Source organism: Pseudophryne corroboree, chromosome 4, assembly GCF_028390025.1.
Source record: "Pseudophryne corroboree isolate aPseCor3 chromosome 4, aPseCor3.hap2, whole genome shotgun sequence".
Taxonomy (NCBI): Eukaryota; Metazoa; Chordata; class Amphibia; order Anura; family Myobatrachidae; genus Pseudophryne; species Pseudophryne corroboree.
In genome coordinates, this window is record NC_086447.1 from 603508689 (window position 1) to 603534610 (window position 25922).

The window sequence follows — 25922 nt, forward strand, 5'->3', positions numbered from 1 at the left end:
CGGTCCTGGAGCGCTGAGCCAGCCTTAGGAGGCATCTGATGGGTAAGAAATGGCGTCCAGATACCCGGATTGTGACAGGTATAATCCCCATGGTCCTTACGGAGTCCCAGCATCCACTTAGGACGTTAGAGAAAATAAGAATTTACTTACCGATAATTCTATTTCTCATAGTCCGTAGTGGATGCTGGGCGCCCATCCGAAGTGCGGATTGTCTGCAATACTTGTATATAGTTATTGTTACAAAATTCGGGTTATTATGGTTGTGAGCCATCTTTTCAGAGGCTCCTTCGTTTATCATACTGTTAACTGGGTTCAGATCACAGGTTGTACGGTGTGATTGGTGTGGCTGGTATGAGTCTTACCCGGGATTCAATATCCTTCCTTATTATGTACGCTCGTCCGGGCACAGTATCCTAACTGAGGCTTGGAGGAGGGTCATAGGGGGAGGAGCCAGTGCACACCAGCTAGTTCAAGCTTTTACTTTTGTGCCCAGTCTCCTGCGGAGCCGCTATTCCCCATGGTCCTTACGGAGTCCCAGCATCCACTACGGACTATGAGAAATAGAATTATCGGTAAGTAAATTCTTATTATTGTCTAATATATCGCCTAATGTGTACCCCACATTAATGTTCCTTTCAGCATTGCGTGCCTCTCCACTCCCATTTGCATCAACACAACCTTATGCCTATAAGTTTTACTTTGTTTACTTTTAATGTCTTAAATACTGCAGATAAAATAAAGACTTTTTTTTTGTACAAACGTATAATGCAAATAAACAGAATTTTTTTCATAAATAATCATACTACATAAAACACAATTTTTCAATAGTTCTGCTTTGCAAAGTGAAGATTACCATTTGTTACAACTTGGCACACATGGAACAACTTTCTCTTGTAACATTTACATCAGCTTATTTCTAGTGGGGTAAATCCGGCTATAGGGTTATTTTGGGTATTAGGATTTTTATGATCACTACTTTTCAATCTGCCATCTGGAAACATGGAGAAAAATTTAAACCGTTCTCCCATTTTATCTGGATCCATGAGAAAATTGTAGCTCTGTAATAACTGTTGTTGAATAGTTATATCTTTATTTTTTTCCAGAAGTACCTGTAAAATATAACAGGAGTGTAAAAGCTGAATACAACAAAATGAATGTAAATAGATGAAAATTCCAACTCCAAATATAACAAGGGAACAAAACACAAATGTAATTAATTTAACAAGTAAAGCATAATCATATTTTGGGGCATGGTATTGTAGCTTCTGCAATAATGAGCAAAATAGCAGACATTATGGAAGTGCTGTCCACTAAATCTAGGACAGGAGAATAAAACACAGCACACACAAAAATAACAAATGCACTAAAGCAGGGATTCTCAGTTCCAGTCAAGTACAGGTTATGTTTTGTGGATTTCTTTAATCATGCACTGGGTTAGTAATTAACCTTCCTGTTCCTACAGGAATTCTCAAAGCATGACATGTAGGGACAATTTGAGTGCTGAGGTGAGAGCCCCTGCACTCTAAATGATTATACAGGGTGATTCAAAAGTTGCAGTACACCCTTTTGTTTCAAAAACTGTGCAGGAAATTGGAAAATTGAATACTCCAGTAAGGTTTGGGTATCTTTTAGGGTATGTACCAAACATGGGCGCCATCTTGAATCTATGTCAGTTTTCCCATTCCTGCCACAGTTTTTGAAACAAAAGGGTGTACTGCAACTTTTGAATCACCCTGTACATATTTATCAAGGGTGGCTGTCTTAAATCAACTTGGTTTAAACGAAATGGGGTGGCTGTCTTAAATCAACTTGGTTTAAACGAAATGTTTTTTTATTTTTTTTTAAACTGTTGTATTTTTTCAATTATGTTGTGACCTCTTAAAAAATAATAATAGGATTTTAATACCTACAGGTAAATCCTTTTCTCTTAGTTCGTAGAGGATGCTAGGGACTTCAAAAGGACCATGGGGTATAGACGGGATCCACAGGAGACATGGACACACTATAAGACTTTGAATGGGTGTGAACTGGCTCCTCCCTCTATGCCCCTCCTCCAGACCTCAGTTGTAGGAACTGTGCCCAGAGGAGACGAACATTTCGAGGAAAAGGATTTTGTTAAACTAAGGTGAGATACATACCAGCTCACACCACACCACACCACACCGTACAACATGGAATTTAATTAAACCCAGTTAACAGTGTGAACTAAAACAGATCAGCAACAGCCTGACCCTTACCAAACACAACCTTTGTGTAACTTAAGCAATAACTATATACAAGTACTGCAGATAGAGACTGCACTCGGACGGGTGCCCAGCATCCTCTACGGACTAAGAGAAAAGGATTTACCGGTAGGTATTAAAATCCTATTTTCTCCTTCGTCTTAGAGGATGCTGGGGACTCCAAAAGGACCATGGGGTTTATACCAAAGCTCCAAACCGGGCGGGACAGTGCGGATGACTCTGCAGCACCGATTGAGCAAACATGAGGTCCTCATCAGCCAGGGTATCAAACTTGTAGAACTGTGCAAAAGTGTTTGACCCCGACCAAGTAGCTGCTCGGCAAAGCTGTAATGCCGAGACGCCTCAGGCAGCCGCCCAAGATGAGCCCACCTTCCTAGTGGAATGGGCTTTCACCGATTTCGGTAACGGCAATCCAGCCGTAGAATGAGCCTGCTGAATCGTATTACAGATCCAGCGCGCAATAGTCTGCTTAGAAGCAGGAGCGCCAACCTTGTTGGCCGCATATAGGACAAACAGCGCCTCTGTTTTTCTCACCCGAGCCGTTGTGGCTACATAAATTTTCAAAGCTCTGACCACATCAAGAGACTTTGAATCAGCCAAGGCTTCAGTAGCCACAGGCACCACAACAGGTTGGTTCATATGAAACGAAGAAACCACCTTCGGTAGAAAATGTTGACGAGTTCTCAACTCCGCTCTATCCTCATGGAAGATTAGATAGGGGCTTTTGTAAGACAAAGCCGCCAATTCGGACACCCGCCTTGCGGATGCCAAGGCCAATAGCATGACCACTTTCCAAGTGAGAAATTTCAACTCAACCGTTTGTAAAGGTTCAAACCAATGTGACGTAAGGAACTGTAACACCACGTTAAGGTCCCATGGAGGCACTGGGGGCACAAATGGAGGTTGTATGTGTAGTACGCCTTTCACGAACGTCTGAACTTCAGGAAGCGAGGCCAATTGCCTTTAAAAGAAAATTGATAAGGTCGACGCCTGCACTTTAATGGAGCCTAACTTCAGGCCCGCATCCACACCTGCTTGCAAAAAATGGAGAAACCGCCCCAGGTGAAACTCTTCCGTAGGAGCCTTCTTGGATTCAGACCAAGACACATTTTCTCCAAATACGGTGATAATGCTTCGCCGTTACCTCCTTTCTAGCCTTAAGTAGAGTGGGGATGACTTAACCGGGAATACCCTTTCTGGCTAGGATTTGGCGTTCAACCGCCATGCCGTCAAACGCAACCGCGGTAAGTCCTGGAACACGCACGGTCCCTGCTGTAACAGATCCTCTCTTAGAGGTTTCGGCCAGGGATCTCCTGTGAGTAATTCCTGAAAATCCGGATACCAGGCCCTCCATGGCCAATCTGGAACAAGGCGTATCGCCTGGACCCTTGTTCTTCTTATGATCCTTATCACCTTAGGGATGAATGGAAGTGGAGGGAACACATAGACCAACTGAAACACCCACGGTGTCACCAGAGCGTCTACCGCTACTGCTTGAGGGTCCCGCGATCTGGAACAATATGTTGGCAGCTTCTTGTTGAGGCGCGACGCCATCATGTCTATTTGAGGAAGTCCCCAAAGACTTGTGACTTCTGCAAAGACCTCTTGATGAAGACCCCACTCTCCTGGATGGAGATCGTGTCTGCTGAGGAAGTCTGCTTCCCAGTTGTCCACGCCTGGAATGAAGACCGCTGACAGAGCGCTTGCATGCTTTTCCGCCCAGCGAAGGATCCTGGTGGCCTCCGCCATCACCGCTCTGCTCTTCGTCCCGCCCTGGCGGTTTACGTGCGCCACGGCTGTTATGTTGTCCGACTGAATCAGGACGGGCAGGTCGCGAAGAAGATATTCCGCTTGTAGCAGGCCGTTGTTGATGGCCCTTAATTCCTGAATGTTTATGTGCAGACAAGCTTCCTGGCTTGACCATTTTCCCCGGAAATTTTTTCCCTGTGTGACTGCTCCCCAAACTCAGAGACTCGCGTCCGTGGTCACCAGAATCCAATCTTGGATGCCGAACCTGCGACCTTCTAGAACGTGAGAACTGTGGAGCCACCACAGGAGAGAAACCCTGGTCCTGGGGGACAGAGTTAGTTTCCGGTGCATCTGTAGATGGGACCCTGACCACTTGTCCAGTAGATCCCACTGAAACGTTCTTGCATGGAACCTGCCAAACGGAATGGCCTCGTAGGCCGCCACCATTTTCCCCAGCACTCGAGTGCATTGATGAATCGACACTCTGGGCGGTTTCAGAAGTTCCTTGACCATGTTCTGGATTTCCTGAGCTTTTTCCAATGGGAGAAAAATCCTCTGCCGTTCCGTGTCCAGGATCATGCCCAAAAACGACAGCCGAGTTGTCGGAATCAACTGCGACTTTGGCAAATTTAGGAGCCAGCCATGCTGTTGCAGCACCTGCATGTAGAGCGCAATGCTTTTTAGAAACTGTTCCTGTGATCTCGCCTTTATCAGGAGATCGTCCAAGTACGGGATAATTGTGACCCCTTGCTTGCGCAGGAGTACCATCATTTCCGCCATTACCTTGGTGAAAATCCTCGGGGCCGTGGAAAGACCAAACTGCAACGTCTGAAATTGGTAGTGACAATCCTGAACAGCGAACCTCAGGTACGCCTGATGAGGAGGATAAATGGGGACATGCAGATAAGCATCCTTTATGTCGACTGACACCATAAAATCCCCCTTCCTCCAGACTGGAGATCACCGCTCGGAGAGACTCCATCTTGAATTTGAAACTTTTCAAATACACATTGAGGGATTTTAAATTCAGAATTGGTCTGACTGAGCCGTCCGGCTTCGGGACCACAAACAGGCTTGAATAAAACCCTTCTCCCCGCTGTGACGGGGGAACCTCGACAATGACCCGCTGCTGACACAGCTTTTGTATTGCCGCACACACTACCTCTCTTTCCGGAAGAGAAGCTAGCAAGGCCGATTTGAAAAATTGGCATGGGGGCACGTCTTGAAACTCCAGCTTGTAACCTTGGGTCACAATTTCCAGTACCCAAGGATCCAGGCCCGAGAGAACCCAGACCTGACTGAAGAGTTGAAGACGTGCTCCCACCGGTGCGGCCTCCCGCAGGGGAGCCCCAGCGTCATGCGGTGGATTTGGCAGAAGCCGGGGAGGACTTCTGCTCCTGGGAGCTTGCCACAGTCGGCGATCTTTTTCCCCTTCCCTTACCTCTTGCCGCAAGGAAGGATGACCCCTTTCTGGAATTTCTGCGACCGAAAGGACTGCATTTGATGTGGAGGCGTTTTCTTTTGCTGTGGAGGAACAAAAGGCAGAAAAGAGGACTTACCCGCGGTAGCTGTAGAAACCAGGTCCGCGAGGCCTTCACAAAACAAAACCCCACCCTTGTATGGCAGAGCCTCCATAGCCTTCTTAGAATCAGCATCACCATTCCATTAATGAGTCCACAACGCCCTTCTAGCAGAGACTGCCATGGCATTGGCCCTTGATCCCAAGAGGCCAATATCCCTCGCAGTCTCTTTTAAATAGACTGCAGCGTCCCTGATATGACCCAGAGTCAACAGCACGCTATCCCGATCCAGGGTGTCTATGTCCGATGACAAGTTATCCGCCCATTTTTCAATCGCGTTACTCACCCACGCCGAAGCCACAGCCGGTCTGAGGAGTGTACCTGTCGTGACATAAATAGATTTCAAGGTAGCTTCCTGCCTCCGATCAGCAGGATCTTTAAGGGACGCCATTTCAGGAGATGGTAGCGCCACTTTCTTGGATAAGTGCGTTAGAGCTTTGTCTACCGTGGGTGTTGCCTCCCACCCAACCCTATCCTGAGAAGGAAACGGGTATGCCATAGCAATTCTCCTGGGAATGTGCCACCTCTTGTCTGGCGTTTGCAGGCTTTTTCAAAAAGGGCATTCAGTTCATGAGAGGGAGGGAAAGTAACCTCCGGGACAGCGGGGTCTTCCATAATATGTAACACCTCTTTTATAGCCACAATCATGTACTGAATACTCTTAGCCACCTTAGGATGTAACTTCACATCATTATAGTCGACACTGGAATCAGAATCCGTGTCTGCTATCTGGGTAAATTAATGTTTTTGGGACCCCGAGGGGGCCTGAGAGTGTGGTACCACGTCTCCCATGGATTACCTCCATGCTTGGTTCTGAAACTCAGATTTGTCCAACCTCTTGTGCAACAAAGCCACACTGCTATTCAACACATTCCACATATCCACCCAATCAGCAGTCGGCAGTGCCGACAGAGTCACTCCTTCATTTTGTTCAGCTCTCACACTAACCTCCTCCTGGGAAGAGCATTCAGTTTCTGCCATGTCGACACACACGTACCGACACCCCCACACACACTGGGCTAAAGGGGACAGACCCACAATAAGGCCTTTCAGAGAGACAGAGAAGGAGTTTGCCAGCTCACAACCATGCGCCACACCGGTCTGAAAACAAAAAGCCCCAGACCTATAAGCGCTTGTAATATAAAACAACCAATCACCAAATTACAAGGCGCGCTTCGGTCCCGCTATAATTATACTGGCGGGGGTTTCAAAACAGTGCCTATGCACTTTATTTTAGCCAGATATTGCCCAAAAGAGGTTTATATTGCAGCCCAGGGCGCCCTTCTGCTCCCTGCACCCATGCAGTGCCTGTGTCAGCGGGAGCAATGGCGCGCGTCGTTACCGCTGCTCGGTTCCTCAGGAAGACTGAAGTCTTCTGCCGCCTTCTGATGTCTTCTTTGCTTTGGTTACTCACCTGTCTTCAATCTTCTGGCTCTGTGAGGGGGACGGCGGCGCGGCTCCGGGAACGAGCAGCTAGGCGACCCAAGTGATCTGACCCTCTGGAGCTAATGGTGTCCAGTAGCCTACGAAGCAGAGCCTATCAGTCTCACAGAAGTAGGTCTGCTTCTCTCCCCTCAGTCCCACGCTGCGGGGAGCCTGTTGCCAGCAGTGCTCCCTGAAAAAAATAAACCTAACAAAAGTCTTTTAGAGAAACTCAGTAGAGCTCCCCTATAGTGTGACCAGTCTCCTCTGGGCACAGAATCTAACTGAGGTCTGGAAGAGGGGCATAGAGGGAGGAGCCAATTCACACCCATTCATAGTCTTATAGTGTGCCCATGTCTCCTGCGGATCCCGTCTATACCCCATGGTCCTTTTGGAGTCCCCAGCATCCTCTAGGACGAAGGAGAAAAAATAAGATTTTACTCACCGGTAAATCTATTTCTCGTAGTCCGTAGTGGATGCTGGGGACTCCGTAAGGACCATGGGGAATAGCGGCTCCGCAGGAGACTGGGCACAGCTAAGAAAGATTTAGGACTACCTGGTGTGCACTGGCTCCTCCCACTATGACCCTCCTCCAAACCTCAGTTAGGATACTGTGCCCGGAAGAGCTGACACAATAAGGAAGGATTTTGAATCCCGGGTGAGACTCATACCAGCCACAACAATCACACCGTATAACTCGTGATATTATACCCAGTTAACAGTATGAACATAACAGAGCCTCTCAACAGATGGCTCAACAATAACCCTTTTAGGTAACAATAACTATATACAAGTATTGCAGACAGTCCGCACTTGGGACGGGCGCCCAGCATCCACTACGGACTACGAGAAATAGATTTACCGGTGAGTAAAATCTTATTTTCTCTGACGTCCTAGTGGATGCTGGGGACTCCGTAAGGACCATGGGGATTATACCAAAGCTCCCAAACGGGCGGGAGAGTGCGGATGACTCTGCAGCACCGAATGAGAGAACTCAAGGTCCTCCTCAGCCAGGGTATCAAATTTTTAGAATTTTGCAAACGTGTTTGCCCCTGACCAAGTAGCAGCTCGGCAAAGTTGTAAAGCCGAGACCCCTCGGGCAGCCGCCCAAGAAGAGCCCACCTTCCTCGTGGAATGGGCTTTTACCGATTTAGGCTGCGGCAGGCCAGCCGCAGAATGTGCAAGCTGAATTGTGCTACAAATCCAGCGAGCAATAGTCTGCTTTGAAGCAGGAGCACCCAGCTTGTTGGGTGCATACAGGATAAATAGCGAGTCAGTCTTTCTGACTCCAGCCGTCCTGGAAACATAAATTTTCAAGGCCCTGACTACGTCCAGTAACTTGGAGTCCTCCAAGTCCCTAGTAGCCGCAGGCACCACGATAGGTTGGTTCAAGTGAAAAGCTGATACCACCTTAGGAAGAAACTGGGGACGAGTCCACAATTCTGCCCTATCCATATGGAAAGTCAAATAGGGGCTTTTACATGATAAAGCCGCCAATTCCGACACACGCCTAGCCGAAGCCAAGGCCAAAAGCATGACCACTTTCCACGTGATATATTTTAAATCCACGGTTTTAAGTGGCTCAAACCAATGTGACTTTAGGAAACCCAACACCACGTTGAGGTCCCCCGGTGCCACTGGAGGCACAAAAGGAGGCTGAATATGGAGCACTCCCTTGACAAATGTCTGAACTTCAGGTAGTGAAGCCAGTTCTTTTTGGAAGAAAATCGACAGAGCCGAAATCTGGACCTTAATGGAACCCAGTTTTAGGCCCATAGTCACCCCTGACTGTAGGAAGTGCAGAAATCGACCCAGCTGAAATTCCTCCGTTGGGGCCTTCTTGGCCTCACACCACGCAACATATTTTCGCCATATGCGGTGATAATGGTTTGCGGTTACTTCTTTCCTAGCCTTAATCAGCGTAGGAATGACTTCCTCCGGAATGCCCTTTTCCTTCAGGATCCGGTGTTCAACCGCCATGCCGTCAAACGCAGCCGCCGTAAGTCTTGGAACAGACAGGGCCCCTGCAGCAGCAGGTCTTGTCTGAGCGGTAGAGGCCATGGGTCCTCTGAGATCATTTCTTGAAGTTGCGGGTACCAAGCTCTTCTTGGCCAATCCGGAACAATGAGTATAGTTCTTACTCCTCTTCTCCGAATTATCCTCAGTACCTTGAGTATGAGAGGAAGAGGAGGGAACACATAAACCGACCGGAACACCCACGGTGTCACTAGAGCGTCCACAGCTATTGCCTGCGGGTCTCTTGACCTGGCGCAATACTTTTGTAGCTTTTTGTTTAGGCGGGACGCTATCATGTCCACCTGTGGCCTTTCCCAACGTTTTACAATCATTTGAAAGACTTCTGGATGAAGTCCCCACTCTCCCGGGTGGAGGTCGTGCCTGCTGAGGAAGTCTGCTTCCCAGTTGTCCACTCCCGGAATGAACACTGCTGACAGTGCTAACACGTGATTTTCCGCCCATCGGAGAATCCTTGTGGCTTCTGCCATCGCCGTCCTGCTTCTTGTGCCGCCCTGTCGGTTTACATGGGCGACTGCCGTGATGTTGTCTGACTGGATCAGAGCCGGCTGGTTTTGAAGCAGGGGCTTTGCCTGACTTAGGGCATTGTAAATGGCCCTTAGTTCCAGAACATTTATGTGTAGGGAAGTCTCCTGACTTGACCAAAGTCCTTGGAAGTTTCTTCCCCCGTGTGACTGCCCCCCAGCCTCGAAGGCTGGCATCCGTGGTCACCAGGACCCAGTCCTGTATGCCGAATCTGCGGCCCTCTTTGAGATGCGCACTCTGCAGCCACCACAGCAGAGACACCCTGGTCCTTGGAGACAGGGTTATCAACCGATGCATTTGAAGATGCGATCCGGACCACTGGTCCAACAGGTCCCACTGAAAAGTTCTGGCATGGAAACTGCCGAATGGAATTGCTTCGTAGGAAGCTACCATTTTTCCCAGGACTCGCGTGCAGTGATGCACCGACACCTGTTTCGGTTTCAGGAGGCCTCTGACTAGAGATGACAGCTCCTTGGCTTTCTCCTCTGGGAGAAACACTTTTTTCTGGACTGTGTCCAGAATCATCCCCAGGAACAGTAGACGTGTCGCAGGAACCAGCTGTGACTTTGGAATATTCAGGATCCAACCGTGCTGGTGTAGCACCTTCTGAGATAGCGCTACGCCGACCAACAACTGCTCTCTGGACCTCGCCTTTATCAGGAGATCGTCCAAGTATGGGATAATTAAAACTCCCTTTTTTCGAAGGAGTATCATCATTTCGGCCATTACCTTGGTAAATACCCTCGGTGCCGTGGACAGGCCGAACGGCAACGTCTGGAATTGGTAATGACAATCCTGTACCACAAATCTGAGGTACTCCTGGTGAGGATGGTAAATGGGGACGTGCAGGTAAGCATCCTTGATGTTCAGAGATACCATGTAATCCCCCTCTTCCAGGCTTGCAATAACCGCCCTGAGCGATTCCATCTTGAACTTGAATTTTTTTATATATGTGTTCAAGGATTTTAAATTTAAAATGGGTCTCACCGAACCGTCCGGTTTCGGTACCACAAACATTGTGGAATAGTAACCCCGTCCTTGTTGAAGTAGGGGCACCTTGATTATCACCTGCTGGGAATACAGCTTGTGAATTGCCTCTATCACAGCCTCCCTGTCTGAGGGAGTCGTTGGCAAGGCAGATTTGAGGAAACGGCGGGGGGGAAATGTTTTGAATTCCAGCCTGTACCCCTGAGATACCACTTGAAGGATCCAGGGATTTACTTGTGAGCGAGCCCACTGATTGCTGAAGTTTTTGAGACGGGCCCCCACCGTACCTGGCTCCGCCTGTTGAGCCCCAGCGTCATGCGGCGGACTTAGCAGAAGAAGCGGGGGAGGACTTTTGTTCCTGGGAACTGGCTGTATGCTGCAGCTTTTTCCCCCTACCTCTGCCTCTGGGCAGAAAGGACGCGCCTCTACCCCGCTTGTTCTTTTGGGGACGAAAGGACTGTACCTGATAATACGGTGCTTTCTTTGGTTGTGAGGGGACATGTGGTAAAAATGCCTACTTCCCAGCTGTTGCTGTGGAAACTAGGTCCGAAAGACCATCCCCGAACAACTCCTCACCCTTATAAGGCAAAACTTCCATGTGCCTTTTAGAATCTGCATCACCCGTCCACTGCCGAGTCCATAAACCTCTCCTGGCAGAAATGGACAGTGCACTTATTTTTGATGCCAGCCGGCAAATATCCCTCTGTGCATCTCTCATGTATAAGACAGCGTCTTTAATATGCTCTATGTTTAGCAATATAGTGTCCCTGTCTAGGGTGTCAATGTTTTCCGACAGGGAATCCGACCACGCAGCTGCAGCACTGCACATCCATGCTGAAGCAATAGCTGGTCTCAGTATAATACCAGTGTGCGTATAAATAGCCTTCAGGAGATGCTCCTGCTTTCTATCAGCAGGTTCCTTTAGGGCGGCCGTATCCGGAGACGGTAGTGCCACCTTTTTTGATAAGCGTGTAAGCGCTTTATCCACCCTAGGGGGTGTTTCCCAGCGTGACCTATCCTCTGGCGGGAAAGGGTACGCCATTAGTAACTTTTTAGAAATTACCAAATTTTTATCGGGGGAAGCCCACGCTACTTCACACACTTCATTTAACTGGTAGTTTTTTCTCCCCAAACATAATACCCTTTTTTGTGGTACCTGGGGTCACATCAGAAATGTGTAAAACATTTTTCATTTCCTCAATCATATAACGAGTGGCCCTATTGGACATTACATTAGTCTCTTCGTCGTCGACACTGGTATCAGTATCCATGTCGACATCTGTGTCTGCCATCTGAGGTAGCGGGCGTTTTAGAGCCCCTGATGGCCTTTGAGACGTCTGGGCAGGCACGGGCTGAGAAGCCGGCTGCCCCGCATTTGGCATGTCGTCAAATTTTTTATGTAAGGAGTCGACACTTTCGCGTAATTCCTTCCACAAGTCCATCCACTCAGGTGTCTGCCCCGCAGAGGGTGACAACACATTTATAGGCACCTGCTCCTCCTCATCAAACATGTCGACACAGCCGTACCGACACACCGCACACACACAGGGAATGCTCTGACAGAAGACAGGACCCCACAAAGCCCTTTGGGGAGACAGAGAGAGAGTATGCCAGCACACACCAGAGCGCTATATAATACAGGGATTAACTAAATTATATCCCCTTATAGCTGCTATATGTATATTGCGCCTAAATTTAGTGCCCCCCCCCCCCTCTTTTTTACCCTTTCTGTAGTGTAGACTGCAGGGGAGAGCCAGGGAGCTTCCTTCCAGCGGAGCTGTGAGGGAGAAATGGCGCCAGTGTGCTGAGGGAGATAGCTCCGCCCCTTTTTCGGCGGACTTTTCTCCCGCTTTTTAATGGATTCTGGCAGGGGTATTTATCACATATATAGCCTCTGGGGCTATATATTGTTATATATTTGCCAGCCAAGGTGTTTTTATTGCTGCTCAGGGCGCCCCCCCCCAGCGCCCTGCACCCTCAGTGACCGGAGTGTGAAGTGTGTATGAGGAGCAATGGCGCACAGCTGCAGTGCTGTGAGCTACCTTGGTGAAGACTGATGTCTTCTGCCGACGATTTTCCGGACTCTTCTGGCTTCTGGCTCTGTAAGGGGGCCGGCGGCGCGGCTCTGGGACCGAACATCAATGGCCGGTTCCATGCGGTCGATCCCTCTGGAGCTAATGGTGTCCAGTAGCCTAAGAAGCCCAAGCTACCACCAGTTAGGTAGGTTCGCTTCTTCTCCCCTTAGTCCCTCGCTGCAGTGAGTCTGTTGCCAGCAGATCTCACTGTAAAATAAAAAACCTAAAATATACTTTCTCTCTAGGAGCTCAGGAGAGCCCCTAGTGTGCATCCAGCTCAGCCGGGCACAGGATTCTAACTGAGGTCTGGAGGAGGGTCATAGTGGGAGGAGCCAGTGCACACCAGGTAGTCCTAAATCTTTCTTAGCTGTGCCCAGTCTCCCGCGGAGCCGCTATTCCCCATGGTCCTTACGGAGTCCCCAGCATCCACTAGGACGTCAGAGAAAAGCATAGTATACTAAATAGTGTCTTTATTCAGAATGTTCAGAATGTTTAATACCAGTTGCATGCTCAGTGCTAATACTTAACGCTTCCTTTTCTTGTGTGTGTGCATTTCTCTAAAAAGTGTTTTTGTATTACTATTGAGACAATTATTATTTCTGCTGCATGTCAGACCTTGTTGAGCACTGCAGCAAGTTAGACACAGGGCTACCTACACACTGCCCCGTCCATATCCAACGGGTGGTCTTCAGTATGCTCCTGAGGAAGCTGGCAGCTACAAGACCAGCGAAACGCGTTGAGCTATCTGTGTAAGGACCACAAGGTGTTTTTCCAATAACAACTCTGGCACTATGGACTCTTTTGCATCCACCGGATAAAACTCCAGCACAAGTCACCTACAGACCCGGATATACCCGTTTGCAATTTTGGATCTTCATGTATGAGACTCCTAGGGGGTTCCCTTTCCGGAAGCAAGTCTGGTAACAACATATATTTCTTCAATTGAACTTGTGAGCTTAAGTGGAATAGAGTCCTAGTCAGAGATTTGGGACATTACACCTAAAGGACATAACCAGTGGTTCCTTATTATCATTATATCTATTTTATTCTTTTTTGCCATTTTACTACTTTTAGCAATTGCTATAATATTTTAATATTCTGCATCTGTTAAGATTGTTTAATAAAATAGTGGTTATATTTTACCTAATCCTATTTGTACTATGTTTATCATTACTTGACCTACAGCCGGCGCCAGTATACACACCTTTTTCGGTCTTCAGTATGCCGACTGTCGGGATCCCGGTGCACAGTATACCGGCACCGGAATCCCGACACCCGACATACCGTCACTTTTTCTCCCTCGTGGGGGTCCACGACCCCCTTGGAGGGAGAATAAAATAGCGTGGTGCGGGTAGCGCGCCCCCGTGCCCGCAAGGGGCTCATTTGCGCTCGCCACACTGTCGGTATGCCGGCGGTCGGGCTCCCGGCGCCGGTATGCTGGTCGCCGGGAGCCCGACCGCCGGCATACCATACTACACCCATATCCAACACCACTCCTCCTTATTCCATGTGATAAGAGATAACACTGTTCATATGTAATGCACTTTGGGGTGAACAGAAACTTTTCATCCAGCTCAATTAACTTACCACACTGTACTTTCTAATGCTTTATTTCTCTTTGTAATGCTAAACTGGCAGCAGCACTCCCTGTTCTATACAGTGCATCCAGAAAGTATTCACAGCCCTTCCCTTTTTCCATATTTTGTTATGTTACAGCCTTATTCCAAAATGGAATAAATTAATTTTTTCCCTCAAAATTCTACACACAATACCCCATAATGACCAAGTGAAAAAGTTTTTTTTTTTTTTTAGATTTTTGCAAATTTATTAAAAATAAAAAAAACTAAGAAATGCCATGGGCAACATCACTAGTTCTAAAAATCTCCTACCTTAGTAAATTTACCCCCATGTGTGTAAACATACCCAATAACTGCAGATATAGTACGCACTGGGACGGGCGCCCAGCATCCTCTACGGACTAAGAGAAAAGGATTTACCGGTAGATATTAAAATCCTATTTTCTCATACGTCCTAGAGGATGCTGGGGATGCTTCAAGAACCATGGGGTTTATACCAAAGCTCTAGAACGGGCGGGAGAGTGCGGATGACTCTGCAGCACCGATTGACCCAACAAAAGGTCCTCAACAGCCAGGGTATCAAACTTGTAAAACATCTCAAAGGTGTTCGAACCCGACCAAGTAATTGCTCGGCAAAGCCGTAATGCCGAGACTCCTCGTGCAGCCACCCAGGAAGAGCCCACCTTTCTGGTAGAATGGGCCTTCACCGATTTCGGTAACGGCAATCCAGCTGCAGAATGAGCTTGCCGAGTCATATTACAGATCCAGCGTGCAATAGTCTGCTTGGAAGCAGGATGTCACGAACCGATCTCTCACCTCTGCGGGTTCTGGGGTTCATCCGTTGCCGGTGCGGTTGCTCGCGGTGCTGTGCGGCCGTGTGGGGACGCGGCGTGATCGGTGGCACAGGTGATGCAGGATCTGGGAGCTGGGAGTGCGGGGACCAAATGGCCAAAGGCACCGCTGTGTGTCTGCAGTATAGGAGGCGGCCATGTTGGAGACCAAATAAGCAATACAGGGCACTTGTGAAAACACCTGTGGGTAAGTGTAAGCCAATCCCGTGCTTGTGCCAGTAGGCTGGGATTATGCTACTCTGGGCCAGTGCTTTGTTGTATCTACGCTATGCCCTAGCTCTGTGCTCTCTCCGTGCATTCCTGTGTGATTCCCGTGGTCCAGATATCGCCTCCGCTCCCAGGGGTCCGTCTGCAGCCTTCACTGCTAAAGATCCTCCAGCTCCCTGCTGTGCTGTCAGTCAATCACTCTCCCAGTGGCAAACAAGTGGATTCCCAGAGTCTTGCAAGAGGTTACCCTGTCTGCCTGCTTCAACCACACAGACTTTGGAGGATTCTACTAACATCAGCTGTTCGTTTGCTCTGCTCTAAACTTAACCCATTCATCACCATTGTCGTCTGCTGCAGTTTCACAGTGATCTTCAGAACTCGCAAGTAACCCATTTCAGTATTATATTTTCTGTGTTGCTACAATCAAGGACAATTCTTCACAGCCTTTCAGTTAAATCTCTAAACTTCATTACAAGTCTCTACAGTTACTTATTTATGTCTGCATTATCCAGTTAACACACTTTACAGTTCAGCATCAAATCTTGTTTCTTTTGGACAATTCATCATTCATTCACAAGCCTGCTTAAAACTCAGTTCTATGAACATTTCCTCAATGTATCTTTAAGATTGATTCTGCTTATCATTTCTACCACTTTATGCAATACGTCAGTTTATGTATGATGATTTATAATTTGTCATTTAACTCCTTACTGGAATTGTTGCTTACAATAAATATATGAAATGGAACTTTCTTCGTCCTCCCTGCTTTCATCATACCCCAGCACCTACACCTTTGGTTGGTCCAGGGTTAACGGATTCACAAAAACACCCGGCCCTGACACAGGAGTCCCAATCTCGTTGGGATCATACAGGACAACAGAGCCTCCATTGTCCTAATCTGAGCCGTTCTGGCTACATAAATTTTCAAAGCTCTGACCACATCTAGAGACTTCGATTCCCCACAGGCGTCAGTAGCCACTGGCACAATAGGTTGTTCATGCCACTTTAGGCAGAAATTGCTGACGAGTTCTCAACTCCGCTCTATCTTCATGGAAGATCTAATAGGGGCTCTTGTGAGACAAAGCGTCAATTCAGACACCTGCCTTGCAGAGGCCAAGGCCAACAGCATGATCACTTTCCAAGTGACGAATTTCAACTCTACCTTACGTAAAAGGTTCAAACCAATGAGATTGCAGGAACCGCAACACCGCGTTAAGATCCCATGGTGCCACCGGGGGCACAAAGGGAGGTTGGATGTGCAGCCCGCCTTTCACGAAAGTCTGACCTTCCGGAAGGGAAGCCAATTCTTATTGAAAAAAAATTGACAAGGCCGAAATTTGTACCTAATTGAGCCTAACTTTAGGCCTGCATCCACCCCTGCTTGCAGAAAATGGAGAAAATGGCCTAGCTGAAATTCTTCCGTAGGAGCCTCCTTGGATTCACACCAAGACACATATTTTCTCCAAATACGGTGATAATGTTTCGCCATTACCTCTTTTCTAGCCTGAAGCAGTGTGGGAATTACTTCACTGGGAATACCCCTTCGGGCTAGGATCCTGCGCTCAACCTCCAAGCCGTCAAACGAAGCCGCGGTAAGTCTTGTTACACGCACGGCCCCTGCTGTAACAGATCCTCTCATAGAGGAAGAGGCCAGGGATCTCCTATAAGCAATTCCTGAAGATCTGGATACCAAGCCCTCCTTGGCCAGTCTGGAACAATGAGGATTGCCTGAACCCTTGTTCTTATGATTTTTATCACTTTTGGAATGAGTGGAATCGGAAGAAACACATATACCGACTGAAACACCCACGGTGTCACTAGGGCGTCCACTGCTATTGCTTGAGGGTCCCTCGACCTGGAACAATATCTCAGATGTTTCTTGTTGAGGCGAGACGCCATCACGTCTATTTGAGTTATCCCCAACGACTTGTCACTTCTGCAAAGACCTCTTGATGAAGACCCCACTCTCCTGGATGGAGATCGTGTCTGCTGAGGAAGTCTGCTTCCCAGTTGTCTACACCCGGAATGAAGACTGCTGACAGAGCGCTTACATGTCTTTCCGCCCAGTGGAAAACTTTTGTGGCTTCTACCATTGCCGCTCTGCTCTTCGTTCCGCCCTGGCGGTTTACGTACGCCACTGCTGTTAAGTTGTCCGACTGAATTAAGACGGGCAGATCGCGAAGAAGATGTTCCGCTTGCAGAAGGCCGTTGTAAATAGCCCTTAATTCCAGAATGTTTATTGCAGACAAGCTTCTTGGCTTGACCATTTTCCCTGGAAATTCTTCCCCCTGAATGACTACTCCCCAGCCTCGGAGACTTGCATCCATGGACACCAGGATCCAATCCTGGATCCCGAACCTTCGCCCCTCTAAGAGGTGAGAACTGTGCAGCCACCACAGGAGAGAAATTCTGGTCCTGGAAGATAGGATTATTTTCCGGTGCATGTGCAGGTGAGACCCGGACCACATGTCCAACTGGTCCCGCTAAAACCATTCTGGCATTTAACCTGCTCACTGAATGGCCTCGTAGGCCGCAACCATCTTCATCAACGGAACGTATTGATGGATTGACACTGTTGCAGATCTGATCCGACTCTGGATCCTCAGAGCTCTTTCCACTGGAAGAGACAAACTCTCAACAGTTCTGTATCTAACATTATTCCCAACGCTGACAACCACGTTGTTGGGATAAACAGTGATTCTGGCAAGATCAGGAGCCAACCACTTTGTTGAACTGTCAGGGAGAAACAACGTTTTGCATCACTTGTTTCTTGACCTTGCCGTACTCAGGAGAGGTTCCCAATACAGAATAATAATGACTCTTACTATTGAAGGAAAACCATCATACCGCCATCACTCCAGTGAATTGGCAAGGACAATCCTGAATAGCAAACCCAGGTAAGCCTAATGCGGAAGAAACCGTACTTAGACCCTCTTTCTCCTTTTACAGATTGGAGATCCCTGCCCTGAGAGATTCCATCTTGTAGTTCAACTTCTTAAGTAGAAATTTTTTGAGATTGTTCTGACCGAGCCGTCCGGCCACAGAAGCACGAAAAAGCTTGAATAACATTTTTATTTTATTTTTTTGACCGGGACAGCAGGACAATGACCTGATCCTGACCCAACTCTTGTATGGCGTCGCATACTACCTCCCTGTCCAGAGGAGAATCGGTAAGGTCTATTTGAAAAATCAGTGAGGGGAATCGTCTGGAAACTCCAGTATGTCCCCCTTGGGACTCTATTCTTAAACTCACTGGTCCATGTCCATTCAAGGACTGACTGAAGAGTATGAGACGTGGTCCCACCGGCGTGGGCTCCCGCAAGATAGACCCAGCGACATGCGGTGGATGTGGTAGAAACAGAGGATGATTTCTGCTTCTGCGAACTTGAAAAGGCTGCTAACCTCTTACCTTTTTACCTTCCTCTACCTGCAAAGAAAGGGAAAACCGTATCCATTCGGTCGAAATGACTGCATCCTACAAAAATGCGTCACCAACCGTTGTGAGGGAACATACGTCAAAAAGGTAGACTTACCAGTGGTATCTGCCGAGATCAACTTAACAAAGCCATCCCCAAACCAGGTTTCACCTTCATAGGGAAGATACTCCAGTTGTTCTCGGAGTCAGCCTCAGCATTCCATTGGTGAATCCACAACGCCCTTCTAGCCGAGACCGCCATGGAAGTGATCCGTGAACCCAAGAGTCCTACATCCCTTGTAGTCGCACGGCAGTATGCTGCAATGATATAGACATGACTCAACTTCAGGAGAACCCTGCATACAACTACTCCCCCATGCGCATGTAATGCAAGTATAATCAACGTACATGCGGACACATAATTAGAGTATCACATATCTTCCTGCATACGATCCTTTGTGACAGGGCCCCGTGCAGAACAAGGGGTGACTCTCACTTTATTCTATCCATGAGAAGGAATAACTTTACCTCAGCAGTCATTATAAAATTTTTTATATATATACATATATATATATATATATATATATATATATATATATACACCTTCAAATGCACCTATACACACACATATCTATATATATATATATATATATATATATATATATATATATAAAAATATATCTCTAATACGTATACATATATCCTTTTGTCAGGAACAGAAGGGTCCCTAGTGACGTTAATACGTTCTAATGTGTATGAACAGGTACTGAATGCCGATTTTGTGGATCTGATCAGGAAACATTATGGTCGACATAAGAAAGATTATTCGAGTCGATCTCAGGGAGTAGTAATTGGGCAAAATAACATTTTTGCGATCCTGAGGGGTCTGAGAGAAATCTATTCAATGAATATGATTCCCTCCATAAATATTATCGCGTCTGTGATCGTGCCACAGACCTATGTAACCTTACTATACATACATATACATATATATATACATACTCTCTGATATGCATCACATTATCATGTCAATATCCACCAGTCAGATATTGTTGGTGCCGACAGGGTCACCCCCCACGTCTGTGTCTCCCATATAGTTTTCTCTTGGGAAAAATATACCTCTACTGACATGCTGACATTTGTTTACATGTACCAAGTACCATTAGGAGTCGACAGCGCCGACATAGTCATTCCCTTTGTGGCAGAGCACTCAGCCTCAGATATGCCGACACACGTGTACCAAACACCCACCGACATTACACTGGCTATAAGGGATAGATCCCAGTACATTCTGTAATGGAAACACAGAAGGAGTTTACCAGCTCATTTCCACAGCGCTTATGACAGGGGTGGGGAACCTCCGGCCCACCCGCTTCTCCCAGTGAGACACGCCGCCGGACTCAGTCCGGCGGCAGCGTGTCTCAGCTGTCAGTGTCAGGACAGGGAAGAGAGCGCGGCGGCGGCGTGTAGAACTTGAAACCAGCCGCCGGTTTGTGAGCCAATCAGAGCTCGCGGACCGGCAGCCAATCAGGAGCCGCGGCTGCCGGTCCGTGAGCTCTGATTGGCTCTCGAACCGGCGGCTGGTTTCAGGTCCTACACGTCGCCGACCAACATAGCCGCACTCTCCTCCGTGTCCCGCCGAAAGGAGCGGTAAGTAGCACGGGGGGGGGGGGGGCACTGTGGGGGCATCTGCATACCTGGCACTGTGGGGGGCATCTGCATACCTGGCACTGTGGGGGGCATCTGCATACCTTACCTGGCACTGTGGGGGGCATTTGTATACCTGGCACTGTGGGGGGCATTTGTATACCTGGCACTGTGGGGGCATCTGTATACCTGGCACTGTGGGGGCATCTGTGTACCTGGCACTGTGAGGGGCATCTGTATACCTGGCACTGTGAGGGGCATCTGTATACCTGGCACTGTGGGGTCATCTGTATACCTGGCACTGTGGGGGCATCTGTATACCTGGCACTGTGGGGGCATCTGTATACCTGGCACTGTGGGGGCATTTGTATACCTGGCACTGTGGGGGCATTTGTATACCTGGCACTGTGGGGGCATCTGTATACCTGGCACTGTGGGGGCATCTGTATACCTGGCACTGTGGGGGCATCTGTATACCTGGCACTGTGGGGGCATCTGTATACCTGGCACTGTGAGGGGCATTTGTACACCTGGCACTGGGAGGGGCATTTGTATACTTGGCACTGTGGGGGCATTTGTATACCTGGCAAAGTGAGGGGCATTTGTATACCTGGCACTGTGGGGGCAATTGTGGATCTGGCACTGCACTATTGGGGACATATGTGTATCACGTCCCATTTTATCTGGCCACACCCATTTTTTTGGCGCGCGCGCCTCCTGCACGCACGCACAGTACCTCTTTGGGGCAGACCTGCTGGGGGGCAGGGTAATTTTTTAAGTTGAGAATTTTTGTATGGCCCCCGAAGGATTTTATAAATATCCAAATGGCCCTCTGTAGAAAAAAGGTTCCCCACCCCTGGCTTATGATATAGTGTGCTTTTATTTTTAACTTATATTGCACCAAACAACTGTGCCCCCCCTCGTTTTTCACTCTGATCTGTACAGCAGTGCTTTGGAAGGACCAGCGTCTCTGTGAGGAGAAAATGGCGCTGAAATCAGCTGTGAGGGGAATGCCCCGCCCCCTTAATGGCGCACTTTAGCCCCGCTATTACTTACAAATATTCATACTGGCAGGGGTTAAATATAGTGCCTAGGCACTTATATATTCTGTTGCCAGTCTATGTTGAGGATTTATATGCTGCCCAAGGTGCCGCCCCCCCCCCCCCCCCGCGCCCTGCACCTGACAGTGCCTGTGTGTGTGGGAGCATGGCGCACAGCGCGGCCGCTATGCGGTACCTCAAAGCCATCACTGAAGTCTTCTGATCTTCTTCTACTCACCTGTCTTCTGACTTCTGGCTCTGCAAGGGGGGTGACGGCGCGGCTCCGGGAACGAGCATCTAGGTGTACCTAGCGATCAGACCCTCTGGAGCTAATGGTGTCCAGTAGCCTAAGAAGCAGAGCCTTGAAACTCACAGAAGTACAGTAGGTCTGCTTCTCTCCCCTCAGTCCCACGATGCAGGGAGACTGTTGCCAGCAGTGCTCCCTGAAAATAATAAACCTAACATAAAGTCTCTTCAGAGAAACTCAGTAGAGCTCCCCGGTGTGTGACCAGTCTCACTGGGCACAGAATCTAAACTGGAGTCTGGAGGAGGGGCATAGAGGGAGGAGCCAGTTCACACCCATTCAAAGTCTTAAAGTGCCCATGTCTCCTGCAGATCCCGTCTATACTCCATGGTTCTTGAAGACATCCCCAGCATCCTCTAGGACGTATGAGAAAATACATTTTATTTATATATCACTTTACTCCTGTAGGGCTCAAAGTCACTTTACAGGCATCAGAAACATGGTAACATTGGCTCTCATTCCGAGTAGTTCGCTCGCTGGCTAGTTTTAGCAGCCGTGCAAATGCTATGCCGCCGCCCACTGGGGAGTGTATTTTAGCGTAGCAGAAGTGCGTACGCATGTGCAGCCGAGCTCTGCAAAAACAGTTTGTGCAGTTTCTGAGTAGTTCTGAACCTACTCAGCGCTTGCGATCACTTCAGCCTATTCATGTCCGGATTTGACGTCATACACACGCCCAGCGAATGCCCAGCCATGCCTGCGTTTTTTCAGACACGCCTGCGTTTTTGCAAACACTCCCTGAAAATGGTCAGTTGACACCCAGGAACGCCCCCTTCCTGTCAATCTTCTTGCGGCTGTCAGTGCAACTGAGAACTTCGCTAGAACCTGTGCACAACCACAACGGGCTTTGTACCTGTACATTGCGCGTATGCACTGCGGTGCATACGCATGTGCAGAAATGCTGATTTTTAGCCTGATCGCTGCTCTGCGAACAACGGCAGCTAGCGATCAACTCGGAATGACCCCCATTGTACAATGATTATTATTACAGAAAATAAAGAACCACACAGAAATAATTAAAAACAACAGAAACCTAGAGAGAGCACAATAAACATATTGCAGGGTTGGTGCAGTCATTTTGGGAAATATATTCCTCCCATGAAAGGTACCAGATAAAGCAGCCATGGTGGGCGCACCACGTATGATTACCCTGGGTGTAATAGGTTATGCCAAGAAGAGATTACACAAAATGGGTGGCTGCTCGGAGTGGGGTTCCACCATAACTATCAGGCCCATGTATTTTTCATCCCATCCACGAGCGCACCAGGTGAGGCAGCCATAACATAAAGTGGGGCAGAAATCCATGGAACCAAGCAGGGAACAGTAAATACAAGGAACAGAGATGCAGTTCGGGCACAATTCTTGGAGGAACGCTGACTGATGGCGAGTTCGTAGAGGTATAGCATACAGTGGGGGTTATCAGGAGAAAATATAAGAGTAGAGCAAAAAAAAGCAGTGACTGAAGCCAGTGGTGGGGACAGTATAATAAATGAGTCCGGCAATATAAAAGTCAGAGTCTGACATCTGTGCTGGGACTGCCCTGTTATCCAACAGTCCACAGATTTGGTCCTTTATCTTAATACCCAACTTCTTGGGGTTGCCACTCCAAAGGGCACACTGTCAATTCTGCTCTGTCACCCAATTAAATCCCTCCCAAAACATTCAGATAAATTACTGGGGCATATTCTCAATGCTACTAAATTATTATTTGCCACTAAATCAATTCATTTTGGCAGTTACTAATAAAATCTGATATGTAACATTCCTGGGAGTATATCATTAGTCTGCTCCATGACAAAGTTGATAACTATCATAACATAACATCTGTGATCCATGGTATCCCCCATTTCCTGTACACTTACTTATCTAGAACTAAGGCTGGGAACGCGCCGTAAATAACTCACTAGCAGGGGAAGCCGTCACGCAGACAGATCGGTAGATCCAGGTAAGCATATACACTTACCAATCGGCTGCTCAATGTGTCAGTCTTGAATCACAGCTGGCAGGCAGCTGTAATGTCAGCCCCTTGCAACAAGTGAAGACCACCCATACACACAGCCTGATGCGCCGCTGATCAACGTCGTTCATAGACCTATCGTTTGCTTACACCCGACTACCTGCTAGTGAAATATCCGCCGTTCATGTGTACCCAGCTTAAGACTACATGAATGCTTCACTGCTGAAACCAACAATGCACATCTCCATCTTCAGATAGTGTTACCTTTAGTGAAAGCCTTCCCTCTCAAACAAATTGCTATATTTGTACAATGGCACATCTACATACAACTACATTGTTTGTAAATTTCCTGAGTAGATATTACATAGATCCAAGAAAGCATAATTTAAAACAACCATAGAAGTTCTAATGGAGGGGCTACCACCTATAAGTATTCATCCCTTTTAGTATTGCATTATAATTACATATTTGACATGGACAATAGGGACACAACAAGCAAACCAAAACTTCAAATCAACCTTACCTTTAATCTAAAATCAATTCCCATATTTCTCAAGAATTCATGTTGTGCAATGGGTCCTACAGTGACAACTGTGTTTTCAATTATTCTTTTCAAGAAGCTAAAGTCCACATCGGCTGTAAGATCTGCTGTTCCTGGAGCTATTAGCACATCGTGTAATTGATGAGCCCGAAATCCCTAAATACATAAGACAAATTCATGTTAATTTCTAAAATTACGTGTCACAAAAACAGCAGCAGATTACTTTGCTAAAAACCTACTGACTTTCTATTAATCTAAATAGTAAGACTAAAACAGTTTAATTTAAGGAGCATACACAAGCACAATCTTTCAAGGATGTTTAGGTGATAATCTGGCCTACTATTATTAGGAAGTTAACTTTGTTTAAATAATAGAGGGGGTAATTCAGACCTGATCGCTAGTGTGCGTTTTTTGCATCCCTGCGATCAGGTAGTTACTGCCTACAGGGGGAGGGTATGGTGTGTGATCATGTGTGTAGCAGAACTGCATAAACGTTTGTGCAGTTTCTGCTCAGCCCAGGACTTAGTTACAAAGAGAAGGGGGCCATAGTTTGCACACCATAATTAAGTAATGAGGTGCTACTCTGCTTGAGACTTAGGCGGTCATTCCGACCCGATCGCTCGCTGCAGTTTGTCGCAGCGATCGGGTCAGAACTGCGCATGCGCCACCGTTTGGGGGAGGGGGGTCCGCGGCGGCTGCGCGATGTCACATGCAGCCGCTGCGGGCCGGGGAGCGACGAGTAGCTTACGGCCAGCACGCTAAAGCTGCTCTGGTCGGGAGCTACTCTTGAAGTGCAAAGGCATCGCTGCTGTGCGATGCCTTTGCACTTCTGCAGGGGGGGGTGGGGCGGCGGCACTGACATGCGGGGCGGACCCTGTGCTGGGCGTCACCCCGCATGTCAGTGTGAATGATCGTAGCTGTGCTACATTTAGCACAGCTACGATCGACTTGGAATGACCCCCCTTAATACAGTATACAAGGGGAAAAAGGTGCAGGTGCACTATCTCACACTAGCTCAACCTTGTAATAACCAGAGGCATTTAGCATAATCCTGGCCAGGGCTATGAGCTTACCTGCTGCGCCAAGGTACTATTATCTTGTACTTTGCAACTTCTAATTTTACGAGAAGCTCTGCATTATATACTTGATTACCTCAACACCTTATGAGACTATATGTTTGCCATTATATTGATGGTGGATCAGCTATTTCATTGTGATTATTGAATGTGGATTGGTACATTTTTAATACTGTCTGTATTACACTTTAATTTGATCCTTGTGATATCTATGTGTACATCACCTTTTTCCTTTTACATCTTACGGTAGACACATTTGCTTGTGTATGCGGATTTTGGTAGGGTCTTTGAATCCCCGTTGTGACCTTAGTTCTATTTTATTACTGCAATAAAAGTTAAATTATCATTATTGCTAAATTACCTACTAGTCTGTCCCTCCATTCAACTATTTTTTTTCCTTCTTAGTCCTTCTCTTCAGATATTAGTTCAGATTGGCAAATACAAGGCAACAATTGTAGACATTCATCAAACCATCTCCTACAATGTAAGCTCTCACAAGCCAGGCTCTGTATCCTCCATGAAATTATGCAGTTGGTGTAAATATGTATTATGTAATAATATTCATCGCTCAATCTGTAAAAGTAAACTGTAATGGTCTCATGCACTTTAGTTTTATGATGTATACTATCCTCTATGTGGGTAATTCAGATCTGATCGCAGCAGCAAATTTGTTAGCAGTTGGGCAAAACCATGTG

General features: G+C 47.5%; 1 protein-coding gene across 3 annotated transcripts in view; it reads right to left on the minus strand.

Annotated features, from left to right (window-relative positions):
* Positions 1-688: 688 nt before the first annotated feature.
* Positions 689-25922, minus strand: part of NDUFAF7 (NADH:ubiquinone oxidoreductase complex assembly factor 7) — a 133096-nt gene continuing 107862 nt past the window's right edge. For all 3 annotated transcript variants that reach the window (XM_063917578.1, XM_063917577.1, XM_063917576.1), the window contains exons 9-10: positions 24134-24307; positions 689-1109 (exon numbers count right to left, since the gene is read on the minus strand). In XM_063917578.1, the coding sequence (XP_063773648.1) occupies positions 906-1109; positions 24134-24307 (378 nt within the window). In that variant the 3' untranslated portion in view covers positions 689-905. The remainder of the gene's footprint in view (positions 1110-24133; positions 24308-25922) is intronic.